Genomic DNA, 25,987 nt, shown 5'->3' on the forward strand with positions numbered 1-25,987 from the left:
TTTAAAATCTGCTTAAAATAAATACTTACCCAGCCAAATTAATCCATTCAATTAATGTTGTCCCTGACTAGTGAAGGTTATATTTTGCTAAGACAATAAACAAAAAATGCAATTACATGTGGTAATAAGTATCACGGGGAGGAAAACTGGGTGATGAAATGAAAGGTAATTGGAGGCAACTCAGACAGGATGGTCAGGAAACAAAGTGCCAACCTGCCAGCTAGTGTTAGCTTAGCAACCATCTGTTGAAAAAAAAAAATGAATGAAGGAACAAACCAAGACAAATTCTGCAACAGAACTCCACTTGAATAATTCTAGGGATCTCTTCTGTGAATAATTCAAGAGCAACATCAGAAAAATAATTCTGGAAGAGTAATCTTTTAGACCACCATCACTTGGTAAAAATGGACCAGTACTCAAAGATATAAAACTTACACTAAGACTTTCTAAGTCCCTTTTTGATTCCAACTTCACAAACCCTACTCTACCCTTCCTCTCCTTTACTGCTGCCCTACTAGTTCAAATCCTCCTTGCTGTAAGAGCCTCCTTTGCTGGAATCTTCAACCTTTGATCTGTTGCCCCTCAAATTCATTCATACAAACATTTTCTAAACACTATTTATCAGTACTGGGACCAGGAAACAAACATAGATTTTACTGTTAAAATTTACAGGACACTATAGTTTTGGACTAGTCTCCTTTATGCCAGGCATGGCAGAAGAGACTAAACCAAATTAGAGACATTCATGCTAAGTACCATATCATCAAACTTAAACTTTTACGAAGTAAATCCCTATACACTGACCAGCTTTTCCTAAAAACAGAAGACTCAACCAGAAAACAACCAACTGGAATGAGCCCAGTCTACCTCAGTCAGAGGTAATAAGAAAGATCCTCTGCTATAATCCTTAACCTGTTAGCCAATTCATTTCATTTTTATTGCTGTTTCCTTATTTGTACCTTACAAAAATCATTTTTTTACACCCAGTGGAACACTCATTCTGTCTTATAGAATGTTGCCTGATTTTACAATCACAAATAAAAGCCAATTAGATCTTTAAATTTGTTGTGATTTTCTTTTTACTCCTACAAGGTGTTAACAGTGGGTAATTTGTCATTTTTTTAAAACCTCATTTTGTGTCAGATACCCTACATCTTTAATCTTTGCAACAATACTGTGAAATAGGTATTTAATTTGCATCATTTTACAAATAAAGAGGCCCAAAGTCAAAGAACTCGTATGTTTTGGAGTGTTGTAGCTGATTTCAAAACATATGCTCTTTCCAATGAAACACAGGAAATAACAACATAATAAATTCTAAGAGAAAATGAATATGAAATACCATGGGAGCACTTAACAAAAGCACTAATGGCTGGAAACTCTGAGCTGGCTTTGCAGAAGATAATACTGGACTAAGTTTTAAAGGGTAATTAGAAAGTTTGAAGGTGAAGGTAAATATGTCATTCCTTTGTACCTTTGTCACAGGTACAAAGGAATGAGAGAGCAGGGTAATATTCCATTAACAAAACAAGTAACTCAATGTGGGTAGAACAGAGCTCATAAACTTGGGAACGGTAATAGAGAAAGCAGGGAAAGTTATGCGAGAATTACAACATGCTACATTAAAGGACTGAACGTCATATTTAAGATTATGTAAGCCACTGAATGACTTCAGGAAGAGCTTTTCAAATATGCTTTGTAAAGATTTCTCAGACAATATAATCGAACAGAAAAGTTGGCAAAGGACACAAAAGGCAATTAGAAGAAAAAACCCGCAAAAGGTCCTTTACTGTATTAAAAGGTCTCTAAACCACTCATAATAAGAGAAATATAAATTAACAGTTTTCACATCAATTCTCACCTGTAAGACTGGCAAAAATCCAAAATGTTCAGAACACATTCATCTGGTGAGGCAGGAGGGAAATCGGCCCTCTTGCAGACCGTATTTAAAATGATGTATTTTATGGTATATAAATTGTATCTTAACGAAGTTGTTATAACCATAACAAAGGATTCCCTGTATTTTCTAGCCCTGTCTACTGAAATGGTCAAGAACCAATGTTATCAGGATGTACCCAAGAATCTCTAGCTCCCAGAAGTGTGTCTCTAGTAACTTTCCTACTAAAAAGAAGCAGAAGTCATTGGAGAACTAGTCAATACTAAGACTAAAGCAGGGAAAAATGAAGATGAGCCAGAGTACCAGAACATCAAATATCAGAAAGCAAGGAAGTTTTCCAATATTAATGAGGTCATGACCAAGGGACAGTTTGAAAGAAGCCCAATGACTGAAATTGTAACAATCTTCAGTATCAAAAAGAATGATTTTGTTGATCAAGACACACTGCAGCAATAAAAATCTGAGTTTATATTAGTATTAAAAAAAAGAAGAAAAATCTATTTCCACCATTTGAGGCAGCTATTAAAACTCCTTTCTTTGAAAATATTAAAAAGAAAGAGGCAAGCATTTAACCTGGTTTTTTTTTGTTTGTTTGTTTGAACTGTGCTTCAAACGTTCAAAAAAAAAATAACAAAGGGAAGTTTTTGGTTTTTTTTAACGGGGAAACCATCAAACAAATGAAGAAAGCATGACAGAATTAGAAAAACTTAATTTTGTAAACCTTAACAAAATGCTGACTCAGGCAAGATTATTCATTGTTATTAAAACTATCAGGTAGCTGGATATGGTGACGTATGTCTGTAATCCCAGCTACTTGGAAAGCAGAGGTAGGAGGCCAGCTTGGGCAAAAGCATGAGACCTCATCTGAAAAACAAACTAAAAAAAAAAAAGCAAAAAGGACTGGGGCATAGATCAAGGAGTAGAGGACTTGCCTAGTCAGCACAAGACCAAATTCAATCCCTAATACTGCCAAAAACAACAGTAACAACAACAAAACCCAACTATTAGGTAACTGTCTAGTACAGAATGTAAGTATATAATGACAAAGTTAACAGGAGTTTATAGCTAGAAGAGGAGCTAACAAATACAATGAAGAAATCACTGCCACCACCCTGATTCAGGGGTCAATCTTAATAACACTCATGATAAAAAAATCAGAAATTATGTGATACAGTGGAACATGAAGTACATACAATGTACTTATGATGGAGTCTAGCCAAAAATATTTATTATGAATTCATCAACTCTTTAAATATACCCTCCAGTTTACAGAAATACAGAGGCTAGAAGAACAAACTAAATTTAGAAAGCAATCTCAATCTAAACATTTTATAGGAAAGTTTCTCTAATCTTTTCAGCACATCAGTATTATAAATAAAAGTTTCATGGTAACTTAAAAGAAATTTAAGGGATGTAACAATCAAATGCAATATATGGTTCTGAGTTGGAAAATGATTTGGGTAAAAAACATTTTGGAATCAGTCAAGGAAATCTGGGATGTGAATTGAACACTTACTGAAAAAGTTGAAGATAATCTCAAGACATTAGAATAGAGAACAGTTTGTACCATTAGACCTCATTTTCATTTCTTTTTTATATTACTGGGATTTGAACTCAGGGCAATCTTCCCTATCTCCACCTCCTAAGTAGCTAGGATTATAGACATGAGCTGCCACGCCTGCCTGTCATTTTTTTTAAGTTTGCATAGGAAGAGATCTGTATGGATATGCCCCATGGGGTTAGAGTTATCATCTCTGAATAGCGAAAATTATGATGGTTTTATCTTTTTATTTTTGTTCTTTAATTTTTTTACAATGCACATATACTGCTTTTATAGTAATAATAAAAGTTTTTTAAAAAGAATTTAGCACCATTATATGAATTATCTAAAATGGAGACACAAACTAGGTCATGAAATTAAAGGCAATTAATTGGGGGAGGCAACTCAGACAAGATAGTCAGGAAACATGAAGTGCTGGCCTGCCAGCTAGTGTTAGCTTAACAACCATTTGCTGAAAAAAAAAAAAAATGAATGAACAAACCAAGTCAAGTTCTGCAAGAGATTGTGGATCTCTTCTGGAAATAATTTAAAGGCAACAAGGGAGATATGATTCTGGAAGAGTTACTTTACTATTTGCTTCCCCTACATTTACTGTGCTTCCTGTGGGGAAGGGAGAGGTGTCCACATGCCAAATTCATTTCCATTTCAGCATCTTAGCATTGGCTAGTTCGGGGACTTGGAATGCTTTTCCCCCAAGGGTTTATTGGGACTGCCACTTTGATGAATTCTTCATTCTTGGTAAATTCTCCCTATCACAGCCAATACATTAGCACTGGTGCTAATTCTGCCTTCTTAGTAATCCTGTCCTCATCTCTGTTCTCACTATCTATCACTTTATTTCATACTCATCATTTCTTCCTTGGACTACTGCAGTAACTTTTCAGCTGAATTCCCTACTTCCTCTCTTACTCAATTTTAAATGCATGTGTCACACATGCTACCAGAGTAATCTTTATTTGTTCCTCTAAAAAGATCCATGAGGAAAAGGCATTTGACAGAATTCAATACCTTCCCATCAATAGGGTTTGCTCTGGATAGTGTGGCTTTCCAGTGATTTTTTTTTTTCTGTATTTCCCAATTCTCTACACTGAATGGCTTATTTTTCTAATCAGGAAAAAACATTTTCAAAGCCCATTTTAGACAAGTTAAGTAGAAATGGTGGAACCAGGAACTTGGTAAAAGCTGCATAAACAGGATTACTACAGTATATTCCTGGGCCAAAGATTCCCTGGATGTTTGCTCAGACTGCCTGGAACCAATAACTTCCTTGAGCTACCTCCTCACACTCTTCATGAGAAACACTAACTAGGACTAGGACATAAAAGTGAAGAGCTGGAGGAGCCAGGGCAAAGAGGGCTTGGGTGGAACTTCCCTTGGGGGTGGAGGTCAAGGATGGACTCCGGGATGGAGGGTGAGGGTTCAGTGAAGGTGGGATGGAGGGCAAGGGTCAGCTGAGGAGAGGTGAGAGATGAGGATCACCAGGAGGGAGGAGGGTGAGGGTCATCAGGAGGGAGGAAGGTGGGGGTCACCAGGAGGGAGGATGAAGGAGGGTGGGGGTCACCAGGAGAGAGGAGGGTGGGGATCGCCAGGAGGGAGAAAGAAGGAGGGTGAGAGTCTCTAGGAGGGAGGAAGGTGAGGGTCGCCAGGAGAGAGGAGGGTGAGAGCCACCAGGAGGGAGGAGGGTGAGGGTCGCCAGGTGGGAGAGCAGAAAAGGGTGGGGGTCGCCAGGAGAGAGGAGGGTTTGGGTCGCCAGGAGGGAGGAGGGTGAGAGTCGCCAGGAAGGAGGAGGGTGGGGTCGCCAGGAGGGGGGAGGGTGGGGGTTGCCAAGAGGGAGAAGGGTGAGGGTCACCAGGAGGGAGGATGGAGGAGGGTGAGAATTGCCAGGAGGGATTAGGGTGGGGGTCGCCAGGAGGGAGGAGGATGAGAGTTACCAGGAGGGGAGGGGGTGGAGGTCGCCAGGAGGGAGGGGGGTGAGGTCGCCAGGAAGATGGAAGGTGAGGGTCGCCAGGCGAGAGGAAGGTGGGCGCCGCCAGGAGCGAGGAGGGTGAGAACCGCCAGGAAGGATGGTGGGGGTCGCCAGGTAGGAGGACAGAAAAGGGTGGGGGTCGCCAGGAGAGAGGAGGGTGGGGGTCGCCAGGAGGGGGGAGGGTGGGGGGGTCGCCAGGAGGGAGGAGGGTGGGGGTCGCCAGGAGTGGGGAGGGTGGGGGGTCGCCAGGAGGGGGGAGGGTGGGGGGTCGCCAGGAGGGGGGAGGGTGGGGGTCGCCAGGAGGGGGGAGGGTGGGGGGTCGCCAGGAGAGAGGAGAGTGGGGGTCGCCAGGTGGGAGGACAGAAAAGGGTGGGGGTCGCCAGGAGAGAGGAGGGTGGGGGTCGCCAGGAGGGGGGAGGGTGGGGGGGTCGCCAGGAGGGAGGAGGGTGGGGGTCGCCAGGAGGGGGGAGGGTGGGGGGTCGCCAGGAGGGGGGGAGGGTGGGGGTCGCCAGGAGAGGAGGGTGGGGGGTCGCCAGGAGGGGGGAGGGTGGGGGGTCGCCAGGAGGGGGGGAGGGGGGGGTCGCCAGGAGGGGGGGAGGGGGGGTCGCCAGGAGGGGGGGAGGGTGGGGGTCGCCAGGAGGGGGGGAGGGTGGGGGTCGCCAGGAGGGGGGAGGGTGGGGGGTCGCCAGGAGAGAGGAGAGTGGGGGTCGCCAGGTGGGAGGACAGAAAAGGGTGGGGGTCACGAGGAGAGAGGAGGGTTTGGGTCGCCAGGAGGGAGGACAGAAAAGGGTGGGGGTCGCCCGGAGGGGGGAGGCTGGGGTTCGCCAGGGCGGAGGAAGTTGGGGGTCGCCAGGGGGTAGGAAGACAAGGCTCTCCAGCAGGGTCCCCTGAAAGGCGAGGGTCCGCCTAGAGGAATGCGCCAGGAAGCGGGTCCCGCTGTGAAGAGGACGCCAGCACTAGGCCGCATGGCACCCTTCGTCTCCTCAGGCCAAGCGCGCCTCCGGCGGTGCTGGCGTCCGAATCCCGCCCGAGGCGCGGGTTACCAGAGCCGTTGGGGCCGATGATGCAGGTGAATCTCCTGAAAGGCCCAATGACCTGGCGGCCCCGCCACGACTTGAAGTTCTCCACGAGCAGCAGCTCCAAGTGGCCCATGGCTGCGCTCACCACCTCAGCCGCGTCCTCACGCGCGGGCGAGGAAAGCGCGGGAAGAACTTCGCCAAGTCTCGCGAGACGAGAACGAGCTTTGGCGAGCGCTGCGCCGTTCCTTAGCAACCACGTGTTGGCGTTTTGGAGCAAGTCTCGGAGCCGCAGCCGCTTCTACTCGAAAGAAGGCTGTTGAGCACTGCGCGGAGGATTGCAGCCCACTGTCCTCTCCTGTTCCGCGGCTCGCTTAACTTTTGTTCTTTTCTTATCTTCCCCGACCCCCTCGGAATTCGCAGTCGATTCCCAGAGCCATGAAGGTAGCACTGCCCAAGGACCTGGAGCAGGACGCTCGCTTGGCCAAGAGGAGTCACGCCGAGTTGTGCAGACAAAAACGGATCTTCAACGCCAGGGACAGAATCATTGGGGTGAGGCGGTCGGGCCGGTTTGGAAAGCGGGCGGCAGGGGAGGAGAGGAGACGCAGGCTTGGAAGGAGCCTTTGACTCGGCGCGGCTGTAAAGGGCAGGGTTTGCAGGCGTGCGCGGTGCGGTGGGGAGGAATAGTTCGATGCGCTCACTGACTTGCCGAAGACAGAGGGTCTTAACAGGTCACCCCTCACCTGCCAGATGAGCAAATGGGGCCCGAGCGGGAAGGGAACGTGCCTGGAGTTAGTGGCAAAACGGACACCAGAACTCTTATTTTCTTCTCCCTGAGCCAGGCTTTCCATCCACACCCTCAGGGGTTCATTCCAACCCACTCGTTTGACAAACATGCCTGTGGAGTGCCTATTTGGTGGCCACCATGCATCGGGTCCAGCAGATGAGGGACCAGGCAGTCTCTGACCCCCAAGTCACAGCCTCGTGGAAGAGGCAGGCCTTCAGAAGGTCACAGAAAACACAGTGGCATCAGTGCTGTGAGGGTGGGCAGCGCCTGGCAGCCTGCCAGCCCACACTGGAGCCTGGAGGGGAAATAAAGAAGGCTTCCCAGAGGAGGTGATGCGTGAGCAGTCCTCTGAGGATGTTTATTTAACTGAGAAAGAGGAAAGGAAGCTCTGGGGAAAACCGAGAGCACAGACTGAAGACCAACCATAAGCAAAGGCATCCAAGTGTGGAAAGGCCTGACTGAGGTGCACCTAAGACAACTGGTTTGCACTGGGGCAAGAAGGATTGTTATCTACTGAATAATGTTGTCTGGATCTCACCACTCACTGTTCGCTGGCTTTGCATTCCCAGGGAGACACAGAAGCCTGGGATGTTCAGGTTCACGACCAGAAGATGAGAGAAGCAACTGACAAAGCTAGACATGAAACCTTTGGTGAGCTTTTCCTGAATGCCTCTGTACTGGTTTAAGGCCATGTGTCTTCATTTCTTCACAGTATTTGAAAGTTGTTGGTCTGGGGATGTAGCTCAGTAGTAAAGCACCTGCTTAGTGTGCACTGGTTTCAATCCCCAGCATGCACAAAAACGCTTGTCATTTTCACATTCTGTTCCTCTTAAAAATTTTAGTTTCTTATGCTCAGTTAACTTAATGAGTTGATTCTTCCTTCCTTAAAAAGTATCTATTAATTCTAATGTAGATCCTGGGAAATCTATTTTAAGCTTAACTGGAGTTTTTTTTTTTTTTTCCTGTTTTCTAAAAACCTGGAAGAGCCTTAGACACACACATGTATACATTTTCTGCTCAAAAGTTCAAGACTTTGTATAGAGGACAGCTGTTCACACTAGCTAACACATAATCAGCACACATAATCAGCATTCTTACCCCTTAGCTAACTCAGACATGATTCAATAGCATTGAGTCTTAGATCAAAATTTCAAATAGAATTAATTTCCTCTATCATGTCCAACATTGTCAACAATTATTAAAGCCAGTTTTTTAATATCATAAGGATTTTAAGTGGAAAAAGAGGATACAAAATTTTATATGCAATGGGCTGTCAATTAAGTTTTTAAAATATTTTAAATGTGCTTAGAAAAAGACCAAAAATATTGGCAGTGGTAATGTTGGGGAGATAGAATTATGAGTGAGGTTTATTTTCTTCTTTATACTGTTCTGTATTTTCCAAACTTTTTCCTTTTTTAGTTATAAAGTAATTCATACTTGTACCACAGACACATATGTATCACCCACTAGACCAGACATTAACATATTGCCAAATTTTTTAAGAGTGCTGTTTGAGAATGTGTTTCATATAGTTAAAGCTGTATTCCTTACGGTTTTCCTCTTCCTCCTCAGACATGTGCATCATTCCTGTGTGGTGTTTGTACTTGCACGATCTATGTATTCATAACTACATAAAATTGTTTTATGTGCTTTTAAAATTTACATAAATGATACCCTATCAGATGGATCCTTTCATAAGGTTTTTATTCAGTTTTTTTAATTAATCAGTGGTCTGTGTATAGAGAGTATTTGTTTTCATTGTTTTATGGCATTTTGTTGTATGAATTAACCAGTTTCCTTATCACCCATATGGATGGATGGCTTTGATTTTTCTTCTAAGTTTTTTTTTTAAAAGCTTTTCAACAAACACTACTGCGATGACTGTCAATCCTTTATGTCCCTAGTGTCCATGCAGGAGAGACAACAGGATGAAAATGACAGGTCATCTTGCTAAATGGCAAGATTGCTCCTACAGGCAATAACACAAGATCGCCTCCCACATCCATACTGATATTTGCTGTTATCAGTATTATAAATATTTCGCCTCCAGTTCATTGGATGTTTCCCCTTTTGCAAAGTTAATCATCCTTTCACAGGTTTATTGATCACTCAGGTTTCTTTGTCGTGATTTGCCATTCTTAGCCTTTGCCCATTTTGGGGGTGGGTTATTGTGCTTTTAACATCAATTTGTAGATGTTCTTTGTGTATTCAAGTTACTAATCCTTTAATGGTTGTGTTACTTTTTTGGAGTGTTGTATTTAATAATCGTTAAAAATTATTTTTTGACCTGGATTCGGTTTTTTTCTCTTGAGCTTATGCATACACTATATCTTTTCTAGCTGCTGAAATGAGGCACAATGACAAGCTCATGTGCATATTAGAAGGCCGGGAGAGGAGAGACAGGAAAAACCTCTGTAGAGCTATCAGTGACTTCCAGCAGAGATTTCAGAAGCCAGAAACTCGCCGTGAATTTGATCTGTCTGACCCCCTGGCCCTTAAGAAAGATCTTCCAGCCCGGTTGTCAGATAATGACACCAGAAACACAGTCTCAGGAATGCAGAAGTTCATGGGAGAGGATTTGAACTTCCGGGAGAGAAAGAAGTTCCAAGAAGAGCAGAATCGAGAATGGTCCTTGGAACAGCAGAGGGAGTGGGAGAGAACCCGTGCTGACCACAAAACTGCAGGTAGTGACAAAGAAGAACTGAATCGTCTCAGTAGTCTCTTCAACAAATCCAACCCCCAGTGTTTGTGGATGATTTTCTTTTTTTTTTTAAGTCTAGGGGGTCACACATCTCCAGGCATGTGGCAATGCCTTCTGAGCAGGACCCTGCTGGGTACTGAGGCTCAGTAAAACTCAGAATGGTTCCCTGTCCTCATTATGGTCATAGTCTGCTTGGAAGATGGATGGAAATAGGTAGCCTCCCCCAAGTCTCCTTGGTGCTGTGGTGAAAGCTCCATTCTGCAGGGCACTTTGGGGGCCCAGCTGCAGGCCTGGAGCTAGCACCTGCTCACCAGGACTCCCCAGCCCCAGCCACTGTCAGGCCAAAGCTCTGAGACATGAAACAGCCTCTCCTCAAGGAATCTGCCAAGTCCCGGTATGTCCTGCCTTTACTGAGGTCACCAGTCCCAGTACCACGAGTTCCTCCTCAGCAGGTTCTGACAGCAGCATCTAATCCTCTGATGCTGGTGGCCAAATGAGGAGGGGCTTTGTGCAGAAAGATGGTCCTGCCTCCTGAGCTACTCCTCTCTGCTTGTTAACTTGCAGTTGACTTGCTCAGCGCTGCCTCCTCCCAACCTTTTTTCTTACTCTGTCAGCCATGTCATCTCCCCTTCTCTCCAAGCACCCAACTTCTGCCCTCCCCTGCCACTGGAGCTGCCCTGGCCAACCTCACCAGTGACCTTTGTGTTGCCCAGTCTGAGGTGGGTTCTCAGTCTTCATTTGGCCATGGGCAGCAAGTAGCACAGTGGGTCATCCTATCCTCCTTGAAATATTCATGCCATGTGGCTTCCAGGACACCACTCTCCTGCTGGCTTTCTTCCTGCCCAGGCGCCTTTGCAGGTGTCTCCTCATCTTCTGAACCTATGGGTGTGATTAACTCCAGCACTCCCTGGGCTGCCTGCATCGGGTCTACACCCCACACACACACAGTGGTCTCACCTGGTCTCATGGTTTTGAATACCACATGCAGGCCATATCCCAAGCTTGTGTCTCCAGGCCAGACTCCTCCCTGAATCCAGACTCACGTATCCACCCAGCTGCTCTTGCACATCTAGTCATCACATCAAAGCCACTACAAGTGCAGTAACAACTGGGATCTTCCCCCAGACCCAACCTTCCATTTGTGTCCATGCAACTCTCATCTTCCAGTTGCCTTGGCCCCAGCCAGGCATCCTGACTGCTTCCTTTCTCTCGAATCCCATGCCAGTCCACCAGCAAATCATCTCAAGTTTTAACTGCTTTCTTCACCTCCATCATTGCCAGTCTAGACTAAACTGTCAGCGTCTCTCAGCTGGATTGCTGCAGGAGCCTCCATCTGGTCTCTGCTTCTGCCCTTATGGTCTGTGGTCTCCTCTCAACCCCAGCCAAAGCCATCCCTGAAAAAGTTAAGTTAGGTCCTTTGCTTGAAACCCTCCAGTAGCTTGCCAGTTCACTCCTTGCAAGCCAAGTTCATTTCAAGGACCTACAGGGCCTTCACAGTGTGGCCTCACTTCCTGCTACTACTCTGCTGTCCACTCCTTTCTTTGCATGTGGGTCTGTCATACTCACAGTTAGGATCACTTCTGCCTCAGGGCCTTTGCACCTGCTGTTCCCACTACTTGGAACATCTTTCCACAGATGTCTACATTGTTTACCCCTCTTTGTCAGGTTTTTGTTAAAATGTCATCTTAGCAGTGAGGCTCTCCCAGAACCCCCCACCCCGTACCTCCACCCCATGTTCCCCATCCCCTTCCTTGCTTTATGTTTCTCCCTAACCTTGATCACATTCTGTGATCACTGACACTGTTCCTTTCATAGTTGCCATCCTTCCCTGCAGTATCATCCTATGCTCAGGTAAGGTGGAGGATTTTTGTCTGTTCTGCTCACTGCTGTGTCCTTAGTTTCTAGCACATAGGTAAGTATTTGTAGGAATAATCCACTCATCGGCCTTCTAGAACCTCATCTATCTCCTGGGTGCTGTAGATTCCTGTCTCTGGCCATGAGCCTTCACCTCAGTCATGGATCTGGTCCTTAAGTGCCCCCTTGACAGCTCACCAGACTTCCCAGTGTGGCAGAGCTAACCCTGAATTCTTCTGCTGGGTCTGTCCCCACGTCCATCCTCCTCCCCCCACCACCTCAAGCCAGAAGCCTAGGGTCATCTTTGACCCTGTCTCCAGGCCATCTTCAATCTTGTCCCTTCTACCTCTTGCATAGATTTTGAGCTGTCCCCTGCTCCCCATCCCTTTTGCCATTGCAGTGATACATGTCATCCCTGGACATGTTCTCACCTGGACAGACCCCTGCCAGTAACTTTCAACTGTCTCCCACCTCCTTCCTTCCCCTACTCTGGTCCTTGTTTAATGTCATGGGCAGAGTGATGCTTTTAAATATGTTGTGTTGAACAGTGACATGCCACCGCCTTCATCCCAGCTCAGAACTCCCTAACAGCTTCGTGGCAGATGGACTAAAATGCGAAATCCTCCAGTAACTCACCCCTCCAGTACCACTGTCCGTCCCCCACCCCACTTGCAGTGTTCAGGACATTGTTCTCTTTCACTTCTGGGTCCTCCAAGCCCTTCCCCACTCAGAGCCTTCACACTGCCCTGGCCCAGCCTCCTTGTCCTTCACGTCTGGATTTACATGTCACCTTCTCCTAAGAAAGCAGTCTCTTGCTCCCCATCCCTGACACGAGTCAGGCATCCCCAACGCCGTCTCTCTCAGCTCCTATCCTTTCCCTCCACAGACCCCCACGTTTGTGTCAGCATGTATATTCAGGGTTCACTTGTTTATTACCCCACAACAGCAAGTTCACTCACCGCTGCATCTGTCCCCAGCAAAGTGTCTGTAAAGTGGATGAATGAACAAGTGGAGACTGAGATGAGGCTGAAGGTGAACACAGGCCAGAAATTCAAGGCTAAGGAGTCTGATCTTTTGGGGCTAGCAGTGTAGCTCAGTGGTAGAGTACTTGCCTAGCACATGTGAGGCCTTGGGTTCCTCCTCTAGCACCTCAAAGAAAAAGAGACTCTGGCCTTTGTTTTTAGAGATAATAAGATCCTCAAGGCATAAATACAGAAATCAGAAGCTGTTGATCAAAGACTTTTTAAAAATCTGGAGTAAAGTAGGGATCCTGCCTCACATGTAAGGACACAGAGGCCCAAGAGAGGTTAAATAATAGTTATGGGTAATAGGGATAGGCAGGTGGCTTATGCCTGTAATCCCAACTACTCTGGAGATCAAGATTGGGAGGATTGTGGTTTCAGGCCTGCCTTGGCAAAAAGTGAGATTCCCCATCTCAACAAACAAGCCTAGTGTGGTAGCACACATTTTTAATCCCAGCTACATGGTAGGTATAAGTAGGAAGATCAAGGTCCAAGGCTAGCCTGGGCAAAACACATGACCCTATCTGAAAAATAATTAAAGCAAAAAGGGCTGGGGGTATGGTTTATGTGATAGAGTGCTTGCCTAAGCAAGTGTAAGGCCTTGAGTTCAAACCCCAGTACCACCAAAAAAAAAAAAAAAAGGTTATGCCTAACAGACCTAGGAAGTGGGTGGAATCCTGATCTGTCTGACTCTAAATCATTACTTTTTGCTATGGGGACCCTCCACTTTGATCCCTACTCTTCCTCCCCATTGACCTGTTAGTCCTACTGCCACTCACAAGTATCTGTGACCTGGCACTCTTTGGGTCCTGTCTCATTTCTACACGTCCTTTTCCTGGGTCCTCACCACCCCTTGCCTCCTTATATACCAGGGATAGCAAGAGGCACCCACTAACCTGCCCCAGGACCATAGCAGGCATCACTAATCCGTGGCAGACATTACCAGTGCCCAGCAGTGGTCGCTGGCACTCACTGAATGCTGAGATCTAAGACCTCGACTTGAGTCAAATCATCTAACTCCCAGAGCTTCCGCGGCCGGTCCTATCATTTCCCTCTCCTCCTCTTCAATGAAGACTCATGCGTGAGCGACCGTGCCGCACAGTGCCCCACACCCCTGAGCAGGTGCTCCCAGGGGAGCAGGCTATCTGATTGCAGCTTGCCTCTTTGCAGAGGACCTCCACAAGCAGACAAGGCTGCAGCTTGACGAAGCCGCCAGGCACCTGCAGAAGCTGGAAAGCGCCTCCAGGAAAGCAGCCTGTGTAGCTGTGAAAGAGTTCAACAAGAACCAGGTATACAGACCCAGGCTCGTGTGTAGAGGGAAGCATGAGCACGTGCAGCTTCCTGGGGCTCCCAGACCTTTCCACACCTCAGCTCTTTGTCATAACGTGAGGACAGTAACATCTACCTTGGTGGTACCACCAGCCCTGCCCTGATACCTCATGCTGGCCTCGGTTCTTAGCAAGAACTGATGCACGGGCACATGAATGGAAGGGATGATCGTGGCCACTATTTGTGCAGACCGTGCCATCCTCCACACACTGCCTGGTTCCTCACAAACGCTCCCTCTCTCTCCCACTCTGCTCAGAACTTGCTTCAAGTCTTTATTCCTTTTGGAAATTGACTTCCTTCTCCAGGCTTTCTCTCTGAATTCAGCTACATCTCCTGGGTGAAGTGGGCCTGGGTTACTCCATCAGATTAACGTGTTGACTAGAGGCCTGGTCACTAGAGGAGGCCACGCACAATGATCCCTTGGAGAGCGCGTGTATTTTAATTCTTACGTGTGCGTGTGTTTTATATATATAGCAATGCTATTTTTCTGTTGCAGTAGTACCTCGTTAATGAGCTAACTATATTGGAGATCTAGGCTCACAGATGTTCTATGATGGGGCACCCATCAAAAAACACCAGAGAGGCTGGGCCAGAGAGTGTTGGTTTTCAGCAGCGGAAGGAGGACCAAGGAGGGCAAACTGGGGGTGGTAGCAGGGACCCAAGGGCAGAGCAAGCCACCAGAGGCCCAGGTCACCAGCCAGGTCAGCTGCCAGGGATCTTAGAACCCCTTGTCAATCCTTGCCCTCTGTTTTACAGAGATTGCCCAGAAGGGTGGTGTTAGCACCAATTCCACAGCAGAATGGGGCTCTTCACAGTCAGTCCATTCATGACTGGTCATCCATTCCTTCATTCATGCAGCAATTCAACAGCTGCTGATTGAGCCCCTCCTACTGGGCTCTAATGTGCTGCTTGCTAAACCATGTTGCCTCATTCATAGGTTTGATTATTTGTTCATTCTGTAGTCTTTTATTGAGCACCTATAAATGTGCCTGGGACTTTCAGACCCTTCAGTTCTTCACGTGGATGCCATGAGGCAGCTCTAGGGAAAGCTGCACTTGAATTTGGCAGCTCTGTTCCTGCCTAGAATTGTGCTTTGTTAGCCTGGGACATTGACATGAGGTTTTAGACAGTATCCTCAAAAAGAAAATTCTAAGCCAAGAATGGTGATTCATGCCTGTAATCCCAGCACTGGGGAAGAAGCTAAAGCAGGTGGATTGCTAGTCTGAAGCCAGCCTGGCCTAAGTAGCAAGACTCTATCCCAAAAAAAGAAAAGAAAATTCCAGGCAGGTTGGCTATTCCATGTCAGCAGGGAAGATACAGTGGAGGCCTCTGGTTCCCATCGAGGCTGCTCACTTTGGTGAAGAGGCATCATGATGACGGGGTTTGGCATGTGGGCTTTAGAGCCACCTGCGCGGATGCGCCCGTCTCTGGGCCTTGGCAAGCCACTCCTGGCCTGTGAGAGCACCCACTGTATCTGTCAGCATTCTCAGGTAAGACACTCCCCCAAACCTCAGGGACTTAACACACAAAGGCCACTCATGCTCCATGTCTGTCATGGGCTGGCTGGGACAGAGCAGCCAGCAGCTGGAGGATTCCAGCAGCACAAAAGGAAAAGAACATGGCAGGTCCCACCCCGGGGGCTCCCCTATGCCACACAGCCACCTCTGCTCACATTTCATTGACCAGAGTAAACCCTGTGACCATGAACACTCAAATGGGCAGAAAGTGCAGGCATCCAGAAAGTTCACTGGCAGAATGTCCCAGTCAGCAGTAATATCCCAGTTGCTCAAAGGTGACGTCATGATTAAATTGGGTAATACAATTTGGCATGTTGTCAGGATGCCATAAATGATAGCCATTTTTTTTTCTTTTTTTTTTTTTTTTTCATTTTTCTTTTATTATTCATATGTGCATACAAGGCTTGGTTCATTTCTCCCCCCTGCCCCCGCCCCCTCCCTTACCACCCACTCCGCCCCCTCCCTCTCCCCCCCCAATACCCAGCAGAAACTATTTTGCCCTTATCTCTAATTTTGTTGTAGAGAGAGTATAAGCAATAATAGGAAGGAACAAGGGTTTTTGCTGGTTGAGATAAGGATAGCTATACAGGGCATTGACTCACATTGATTTCCTGTGCGTGGGTGTTACCTTCTAGGTTAATTCTTTTTGATCTAATCTTTTCTGTAGTACCTGTTCCCCTTTTCCTATTGGCCTCAGTTGCTTTAAGTTATCTGCTTTAGTTTCTCTGCGTTAAGAGCAACAAATGCTAGCTAATTTGTTAGGTGTCTTACCTATCCTCACCCCTCCCTTGTGTGCTCTCGCTTTTATCATGTGCTCATAGTCCAATCCCCTTGTTGTGTTTGCCCTTGATCTAATGTCCACATATGAGGGAGAACATGCGATTTTTGGTCTTTTGGGCCAGGCTAACCTCACTCAGAATGATGTTCTCCAATTCCATCCATTTACCAGCGAATGATAACATTTCGTTCTTTTTCATGGCTGCATAAAATTCCATTGTGTATAAATACCACATTTTCTTAATCCATTCGTCAGTGGTGGGGCATCTTGGCTGTTTCCATAACTTGGCTATTGTGAATAGTGCCGCAATAAACATGGATGTGCAGGTGCCTCTGGAGTAACAGTCTTTTGGGTATATCCCCAAGAGTGGTATTACTGGATCAAATGGTAGATCCATGTCTAGCTTTTTAAGTAGCCTCCAAATATTTTTCCAGAGTGGTTGTACTAGTCTACATTCCCACCAACAGTGTAAGAGGGTTCCTTTTTCCCCCCATCCTCGCCAACACCTGTTGTTGGTGGTGTTGCTGATGATGGGATAGCCATTATTTTTAATCCTAGCAACAGTTAGCTACTATTGGGAGTCACTGTGTTCATCAGTCTTACCAGGGAGGTATGGTTGTGCAATTTAGTAGACAGGGCTGAGGGTGAGCAGACTTCCTTAGGGACACCCAAACACTAAATGGCAAGTCGAAAATTTGCTTGCTCCCATCTGGCAGCAAAACATGTGCTATGTGAAACAGTGCAGTTGGCCTCTCCTGAGCACCTCCCTTCATCACTAAGGAGACCCCTCCCTTGACTTTACAGAGAAATGACTGCAGCCCAGGGAGGACAGGTGACTTTCTGCAGGTCACACAGCCCTATCTCTCCTGGGGATTTGAGCAGCGATTTGACTGAGAATTTATTTGCGTGGGGGCTATGGCTGGAGCCATCTAGACTGCTGAGGTGGCAATGTATCTTCCACCTTTTACAAGTCACCACTGTGGCGGCTCATTCACTCTGTTGAGTGTTCATTGTAGCCCACAGATGTAGTTTTTAGGACCACAGGAGGGCCTCAGAACACTGCCCTGGTGTGAATCCAGGTCAGTGGTGGGAGGGGCATCTCCCTGCATTGGTAAATTGGTGCAAAGACCCACAGCACTGTGTGCACACACCTGTAGGGAGTAGCGCAAGGGCAGCCAGGGTCTCTGGCCTGCCACACATCCCTGCTAGACAGTTCTCCCCCACAACCCTGGGCCGCCTTTAGCACATCTATCTGTCCATGGCCTCGGTGAGATTTGCTGTCCTGTGTCTCAGAGTCTTCTGGAGTCACTCAGGGTGTCTTCCCTGATGTCTTCCCCTGCATAGGCTGCGGAGTTGGCAGAAAGGAAAAGGCAAGAGAGAAAACGGGAACAAGAAGACAACCTGGCCGAGATCTCCGCCCTGTTGCAGGGGGACCTGCTCTCTGAGAACCTGCAGCAAGCAGCCAGGTCCTTTGGGCCACACCGTGTGATGCCTGACCACTGGAAGGGCATGAGCCCGGAGCAGCTGCAGGAGATCCGCCTTGCTCAGAAGCAGCAAGTCCAGGAGAAGCTGGTGCCTTTCCCCTCCCCACCATCCTCAGAGCCACCTCTGTCCCCTGTTGCCCTGTGCAGCCCTGCTCCTGTGTTTAGTCTCAGCCAGGGCCATGCTCACCAAGGGGGCTGCCTCAAAGAGTTCCCATTCTGGTGGGGGGAGCACGTGAAAGGGGTGAGTGGAGTATGGCTGCAGGCCTTCTCACCTGGGCAACTCAGAGGCAGGGAAGGTAAGGGACAATGGGAATCACAGCACCCTTGTGGATATGTCACATGTGCAGTGGTTGTTAGATATCTGTAGCTGTTAGGATTGGGTTTGCCTGAATATGACAAAGAAAACAAAGTGCAGCATTTTAAACAAAATAGAATTTCATCTCTTGCATGAGGACTAAATCCTTAGAGGAAACAGTGTAGGGTTTGTATGGCAGCTCGGTGGTCACTGAATATTCTGCCATCCTTGGCACCTGGCTCCCAACTCTTAGTACAAACCAGCTGCTTGAACACCAGCCATCTCACATGCAGCTATCAAAGAGGAATGGGGAAAAACACTCTAAGGAGTTTCACAACACATTTCTTCTTGCATTTCATCGGACAACTCTTTGTCACATCATGGCTCCTAACTGTAAAGAACCATGGGAAATGTAGTGTTTATTCCAGGCAGTGGAGCGCTGGCCATTCTTTATCAAGAAAGAAGGAATAATGGCTCCTGGGGGAACCATTAATGCTCCCCCACTGCTCACTTGCAGAGAGCATTAAAGTAGCAAACCTGGGTGTGATCGCACAGGGTGACTGGGGACAGAGGAGAGGAGATCTGAGGACTGGATCTTGAGACCCCCTCCCAACTGCCACCATTTATAGACAAAAGGGACCTGATGGGGGCGGCTGGGATGTCCTGGAGGCCAAGGGAGAGAAAGTATTCATTCAGGAGAAAGGAGAGGGAACCCCTGGCCACTTGTAGGATGTGGACTAAAGGCTGGATTCTGAATCCTGGGGTCCCCTGGGGCATCTTTGTGGGGACCACAGCTCAGGCAGGAGTGGGCAGAAAGGAAGAGGAGGCAAAGGCACAAATGCCCTTCCTAGGCATTCCCCTTGCAGGATGCAGAGAGATGGGGCTATGGGGTTGAGGGAAAGGTTTCATTTATTAGGACTTCAGGAATAACAGCATCCTTGTCATTCAGTGGAATTGAGGCTACGAAAGGGTAACTGATGCCAGAGGAGAGGCTTGCTGGAGCCAGTTCCCTGGGGTGGCAGGGAAGCCAGCAACATGGAGCACTATTGAGGGCTCAGCATGGACAGGAGCTCAGACTCCTCATCCCAGGCCATGGGTGGGCAAGGGAGGCATGAGGTGAGGGCTGGTAGAACTCCTCAGGAATCCCATTTTCTAGTGAAATGGAAACCAAGTCAGCAGCCGAGGTGCTGTCAGGGTTGGAGACTTGAGAACAGGGAACAGTACTAAATGATATCCAGGAGAGCTGGAAGGGGGCAGGATGGCCAGCTCTACCAGATGCCCACTGGGGCTCGTGGTCAGGAACTTGAATTGATCCCAGAGAGCAGGTCAGGTATATTCCCTGACCACACTCAGCTGGAGGGGAAAGCTGGGGTTCAGCATGGTCAGGGTATGCCTGGCAGCATGGCCAAGTGAGAGGCTGGGGTGCTGCTGGCTGAACGGAGGGTTGGGTAGGTTGCATGAGGAGGTGAGGACACACAGGCAGGGGATGGAGGAAAGGCGGGAAGAGAGAGAAGAGGGAACGTGGGCAATCAGTAGATCTGAGTCTTTAGGGCATAGATCAGTGTCCTGGAGACATCACAGAAGAGGCAGGTTAGAGTGGTGGTGTTTGGAGGTGAGACCAGGATGGGATGACATTGTTGGTAGTGACAAGGCAAAGCCAGAGGGGGGTCTGCCAAGTGCAGCCCTAGGATTCCAGCACCCACTAAAGCTGGATTCTCCCTGGGAGAGGGCACTGATGGCTGAAGAGTTGAGACTGGCTCTCTGGAGAGGAGTGATGAACACAGGAGCAGGACTAGGAAAGAGCCATCCCTTGAGGGTCAAGATTACTCAGATCTCTGGCTAGAGAGAGCTGGAGAGGGTCTCAGGCCTGCCAGTAAAGGGGCCTGTCCAGGCCCCTGTGCTGCTCGCCAAGGGTAGTTAGTTGGCCATGTGCCTTGCCCTCAGCCCAGGTGAGCACATCTGTCACTGTATTTGTGGCAAGGCAGTTTGTGTGATGGCACAGGGCACCTGCGAGCAGCCCTTTTACAGCTGAGGCCACTGAGGTTCACAACAGCAAAGTGCCTGGCCTGGCAGGTGGCCTAGCCAGCTCCAGCGTGGGACTGAGCCAGGCTGTAGATCACTGATGCACTCCAGCTGCTCCTCCAGTGGTGCTTGGGAGCTCCCCTGCAGGCTGGCTTCCCCCACCCCATGCACTTCTTTTTCGCTGGGAAAAGGGGCACTGATAGGTAATGCACAAGGCAGTCAGAGCTGACCCCACCTGAGGAAGGACTCTCCCTCCACACTAATCCAGTTTCCTCTTTAGGGCTCTGTGCTTTGCAAAGAAGGGACTGAAGGGCCATGTGGGAAGAGCTGGAATGCAGAAATTCGAGGGCCAGGCTGTTCTCACCCTGCCCATGCTTTGTGGGGGCCATGGCAACAGTGTGCCATGTCAACCCACCGAGGTGGTATCTGACCATTAAGCCAGCTGGGAACCTCCTGAGGACCTGACAGGAAAGAACCCCACTCACCAAGGCCTGTCAGAGCCCTGGGCTGGGAACACTGTCAGAGCTCAGTCCCTGCTGTCCCCTTTTATGGATAAGAGCACCAATACCTCCAAGGGCGAGAAGCATCTGGACCACATAGGATGAGGGCAGGGTGGGAGTCATCTAACCTTTCTAGGATCCTCAGTTTCCCTAAAATGAGAGGCTAGGCCCCCTGGATGATCTCCTGAGGCTCCTGGGCTGTGGGGAAGATGGCATTGATGCACCTCTCCTCCCTCCAGAGGTCCCAGGAGGAAGAGCGCCAGTGCAACATGGACTGGGACCAGCAGAGGATTCAGAAGGCTCGTGCCACTCTGCTGGAGGAGCGGCAACAGCAGCGCCAACAGCGGAACCTGCGCAGAGACCTGGACAGCAGCAACCTCAGCCTGGCCAGGGAGCAGCGTTTGCAGTGAGTGCCAGGGAGGCCCATGCAGAAGGAGCAGGCTGGGAGATAGCCCTCCCCAGGAAATCTTCCTCTGGGTACTGGGACCCATGCCAGTTCAAATAGGTGGGCAGACCCATATGCCACTGCTGCCTGCTGTGGGTGCCTGAAGCCCAGGGATGGACACTGAGTAGGCCCGAGGAGTCTGGAAGGCTTCCTGGAGGAAGCTATATGGTTGAGCCCCAGGATGGTGGCAGCCACTGTGACATACTAGCAGTCTCGGGTAAAGACAGAACCCCATGAGTAGTTCAGAGACCAGATGCAGGTAAGCTGGAGAACTTGTGACTGAAATGGATTTATTTACTTACCTGTTTACCAAGCCTGGCTTGAACTCAGGGCTGCACAGGCAGACCTGGCTACCCGTGCGTCCAGTTGTCATGACTTCAGCCGGGGCCTAAAAGAAGCCCTCAGACCTGACATGGCAAGTCACTGGGGATGCTTTGAGTGTCTTCACAGCCACATGTGGAGATCTAACCTCAGGATGTCCCTGTATCACAGGTGTCAGTGTCGAGTGCACCTGCAGTGTCCTTACGGAGTGGCACTGAGGAGCCAGGGAGGGGGTTTCTGTCAGCACAGCAGGTGGAACTGGATGCTATATTGTGGAGATAACGTGCTGGTGAGCAGTCTGTGGGTTTCCTCTTTGAAAATACTTAGGAAGAGTATTCAGTTACTCATCTTTTTTTCTCCTTTTATTATTAGGAAAAAATATATGGAAGAATCATATAAAAACCAACCCTCTGAAGATTATTTCAAGCAATTTAATACAAGAAGCCGATAATGAGAAAGACACCCTTGTCCCCTCACTTGGAGAAAGTACAGCCACCTCGGAGAGTCAACTTTATTAAAAACAACACACTCTTCGGTCCACAAGTCTCCATTTGCATTCATTACCGATGGTGGACAAAGCCTCCCCTTCACATTCCGTGAGGGGCACTCCACTCCATGAAGGTCTCTGCTGAGGACATGGGAGAGCAGGTATCCCTGGAAGGGACCATCCTAGAGAGCTGGCTTCGTGGATGGGCCTGTGTATTGCTTAGACTCCAGGTCCAGGCGCTGTGGTCAGTAACACGAGTGCTGACTTGGTTAGCATCATAGGCATCATTCCTATTTGGGTTCTCATTACAGTTGGTGGCCAGTATTTTTTTTAAATTTCAAAAGAATGCATTTCGCTAACACTCATGAAAACCCTAACATTTCTAAGAATCAAGTAATCTGCATAGCTGTTTTTTCTTTGACATCTGCAATCTGGACTTCGCCTCCCTTTAATTTCTTCTACAAGTGAGTATTGTATAACAATGACTACTAGGCCTTATGGGAAATACAAAGGAAAGAATATAAACTTTCTTACCTTAAAAAGCTTATAATCTAGTTGGAGAGATGTTTTAAATTTACATTACATGACTCAAATAATAAACCATCAGTATAAGATGTCACAAGCGTATATAATCTGGAATGAAATGAATCACTTAGTTCTGAGTGTTACAATCAGAGGGGAAGAAACCTAAGAATGAGGACAGTCTGAGAAGCTTCCTAAGGGGGAAACACGACTGAACTGGTGCTTAGAGGATGGGGCAAGAGGTCCAGGCAAGAGCCAAGGACAGAGCTAGCACAGAGATCAGCAAATTATAGCCTGTGAGCCACTTAAGAAAAGATTTTATATTAACATTTTTAAATGGTTGAGACAATAAGCAATATCTCATGAAAGAGAAAATTACATAAAATTCAAATTTCAGTGCTCATAAATAAAGCTTGATTAAAACAGCCACACTCATTTGTTTGCACATTGTGGCTTCACACTACAATGGCAGTGTTGAGCAGTTATGACAGAGACCACACAACCCACTAAGCTTAAAATATTCACTGTCTGGGCCTTTAGGGAAAGTTTTCTGAACCCAGGCCAATAATATCAAAGGGGTAGTTGATAGGCTGTGCTGGCAGAGAGCCTTTGGGTGTAGGAACTGTGAGAGATGGGGTAGTAATGGGTGCCCAGGGATCAATTATGACAGACAGTTAACACCAGGCTGAAGAATACAAACTCTGTCCTGTATGCAATTGATCGAAATTGTCACCATGTGCACAAGTTCGATTATAGTATCTATGCATATCTGGAACAAAACTCCAAAATATTCAGAAGGATATTTTGTAAAAGAGAAAGTCAGTCTGTAGCCTGACCTGCAGGTACGCAGGCAAGACAACTCTGCCAAGGTCCCTAATTATTTGTCCTTAGGTTCCCTTACAGAAATATTCTTGCATGTCACAAACAGCTGTGAGCTTACATGTGTGTATATTCTTTCATTTAAAAAACCACAAAGAGGGCTGGTGCAACGGCTCAAGTGGTAGAGCACCTGCCTAGCAAGCAGAGGCCCTGAGTTCAAATCCCAGTACCACCAAAATACCCACGGATGGTAGTGTACTATAAAAATACTGCTCTATATTCTGCCTTCCAGCTTGCAGCTCAGGGTTTGCTCTAAGCCCAGACGCTTTTTTCTGTAGCTGTATAGTATGGGTGTATTACTTTTACTGACTGAGATTGAGGAAGACTGAATCAGAAGCTCTATGGTATTTTTGGAGGCTCTGTGGAGCTGGTGAGTTCCAGGAGAACTAAAGGAGGGAAGACTAGTCAGCAGATGGAGGATCCAGAAGAGTGGCTGGGAGCTCCAGAGTACTTGAGGCCATGGTGCTAGAGAACTCTCCTGCCTTGGCTCCCCCAAGGGCTCATGCCCTCCCTAAGGGCTCATGCCCTGGTGGGAGTGTCAGGGATGGATTTGGTGGGAGAACCAGGAAAAGTCAAGACATACTTCTTGCCCAGGCAGCAGCTGTATAACTTGGTGTCTTCCCTTATGAAGGGTCATTGGTGGACATCTTCATAGCCTGTCTCCTCAGTAAAGTGTGTGTGAGGCCCATCTCAGCCTGTGCACACCAGTCTACCCTGCTGTTCTTGTGGGAAGACTGCAGTTGAGTCTCCAAACTCAGAACTTCTGGTGTTCAGCTCTGAACCTCAGCCTCCTGGTCCAGTCTTCTGTTGAGGGGCTGGGGGTCTATAAAGCCTGGTTTCTTTTCTCTTGTCTGGAGCCCGTACTTATCTCCTCTGCCATATTTAAACGTTCTCTAGAATTTGGGCAGCGGTTGATGAAGGGCTTCGGAGAGACCCCTCAGCCCTAGTATGTGTGTTCCAGGCCTTTCCTCTCCTAAGCCTTAGGGACCAACTCACTGTCCTTTAGGTCAAAGTGGTGGCCCCTCTACCCAGCTTCTGGGTCTGCCTATGTGGCAGGCAGGCAATTGGGGGAGTAACAAGTCCTTGGCTACTGGCAAATTCAGGCCCACCCACTCATCCTTCAAGGCCTGTTCCAATCTCTTGACCTGCTTCAGCACTGAGAGGTGGCTCCAGCACCCCATCAGCCTGACCCAGGTCTGGCCTTGGCGCTGGCCCCTACCTTCAACCACCCCTCTACTCTTGCCATTCTCTGTGCCTTCTGCGTCAGGCCTCTGCCCTCGTCCAGACTGACAATGCCTTAAAACTTCTCCAGGAGCAAGTGGATTCATTGGCAAGTGTAGTCTTACAAAATAGAAGACCCCTGGACTTGCTGGCCACCTCCAAGGGAGGGACCTGCCTCCATCTCAGGGAGGAATGTTGTTTCTAAGTCAATAACTCTGACCAGGTTCAACAAAACATCAAACAGACCTTAGAAAAAGCCACCACTATTCAGGGACAATTCTTGGCCTCATGGGGTGATCATTCCTGGTTCCCAACCTTATTACTCCCCTTTGCAATCCCCTTTCTTATCATTATCCTGGTACTTTCCTTTGGACCCATGTTATTAAATTTACTAAGTAAGTTTATTTCTCCTAGAGTACAGGCTATACAGGCTTAGATGATCCTACAGCCCCGTTACCAGCCCCTCGACACCAGACCTGACTCATACTATGATTAGCCCTTCACACAAGCACATGGGAGAGTGATGTCCTGGACAAGCGGGGACAATGCTTCAGGAGCCTTCACTCGTTCTTCACATCTTAGTACTAGGAAGAGGGATCCCAGGAGGGCAGGGCTGTGCCTCTGCCCAGCAGGAAGTAGTTCTAGAAGAGACCTCCAATCCCTTGTCCCCAGATGATTTTGAGGATCATGTCTCTCACATGGAAATGAGGCAGGAGAATAGGGAATCCTAGGCATCTGCCTGTATTCACCTAAGCAGCTCCTCCCAGCCAAGAAACCATCCATTCATATTCCGTAAGCAACTGCTCCCAGCCAGGAGACAAGTGGGCTTCCAGCAAGATGTTCTGTTACCATTAGGATGTCTCCTAACCACAAAACCTGGAGAGGAATTTCCCCGGAGTCTGCACATGCTCAATGTATAGACTTTTGCCAGCTAGGTGACCTCTAGGAAAGAAGACTCTACTTAAAGCTTTATACCTGTGGACTGTATCTCATGCATGTACTTATAACAGGGACATGTACAGTTATACAACAATCTTCTGTCAATCAAAGCTGTCAATCATAAGAGTAATGCCCCCTTCAACCCCAGCATCACCTTAAATAGCAGCAGGAACAGGGGAATGGGGGCTTGTTCCTGCCCTGTGAAGTATTTCACTTTCAATAAATCTATGTTTCTTTTGCTACTTCTGTGTGTTTTGTCCAATTTTTTTGTTCAATTCACCAAAAACTTGAAATTTAACTGAGAGTGCAGAGTCAGCTGGATGATAACACTCGGAGGCCTGTCCTTCACAAACATCTGGCTGAGCCCAGAGTTAGTAGTACTGAAGTGAACAGGGATGTTTGGACAATCTGGGCCCACCCATGCCTTGGCTTGGACCTCAGCCT

At 47.8% G+C, this 25,987-nt stretch overlaps 2 protein-coding genes across 2 annotated transcripts in view; one reads left to right on the forward strand and one right to left on the reverse strand.

Moving 5' to 3' along the window:
* Smc1b (structural maintenance of chromosomes 1B) overlaps positions 1 to 6,716 on the reverse strand; it is a 62,832-nt gene extending 56,116 nt beyond the window's left edge. The window contains exon 1 of the mRNA XM_074084681.1: positions 6,468 to 6,716. Coding sequence (XP_073940782.1) covers positions 6,468 to 6,576 — 109 coding nt within the window. The 5' untranslated portion in view covers positions 6,577 to 6,716. The remainder of the gene's footprint in view (positions 1 to 6,467) is intronic.
* On the forward strand, positions 6,715 to 25,734 carry Ribc2 (RIB43A domain with coiled-coils 2). Its single transcript, XM_020184594.2, has 7 exons — positions 6,715 to 6,992; positions 7,797 to 7,878; positions 9,567 to 9,911; positions 13,975 to 14,093; positions 17,773 to 18,000; positions 20,969 to 21,135; positions 21,868 to 25,734. The coding sequence occupies exons 1-7, from the start codon at positions 6,879 to 6,881 to the stop codon at positions 21,944 to 21,946; spliced, it is 1,134 nt and encodes a 377-aa protein (XP_020040183.2). The 5' UTR covers positions 6,715 to 6,878; the 3' UTR covers positions 21,947 to 25,734.
* Positions 25,735 to 25,987: the final 253 nt, after the last annotated feature.

This window comes from Castor canadensis, chromosome 8, assembly GCF_047511655.1.
Source record: "Castor canadensis chromosome 8, mCasCan1.hap1v2, whole genome shotgun sequence".
In the NCBI taxonomy this organism is placed as follows: Eukaryota; Metazoa; Chordata; class Mammalia; order Rodentia; family Castoridae; genus Castor; species Castor canadensis.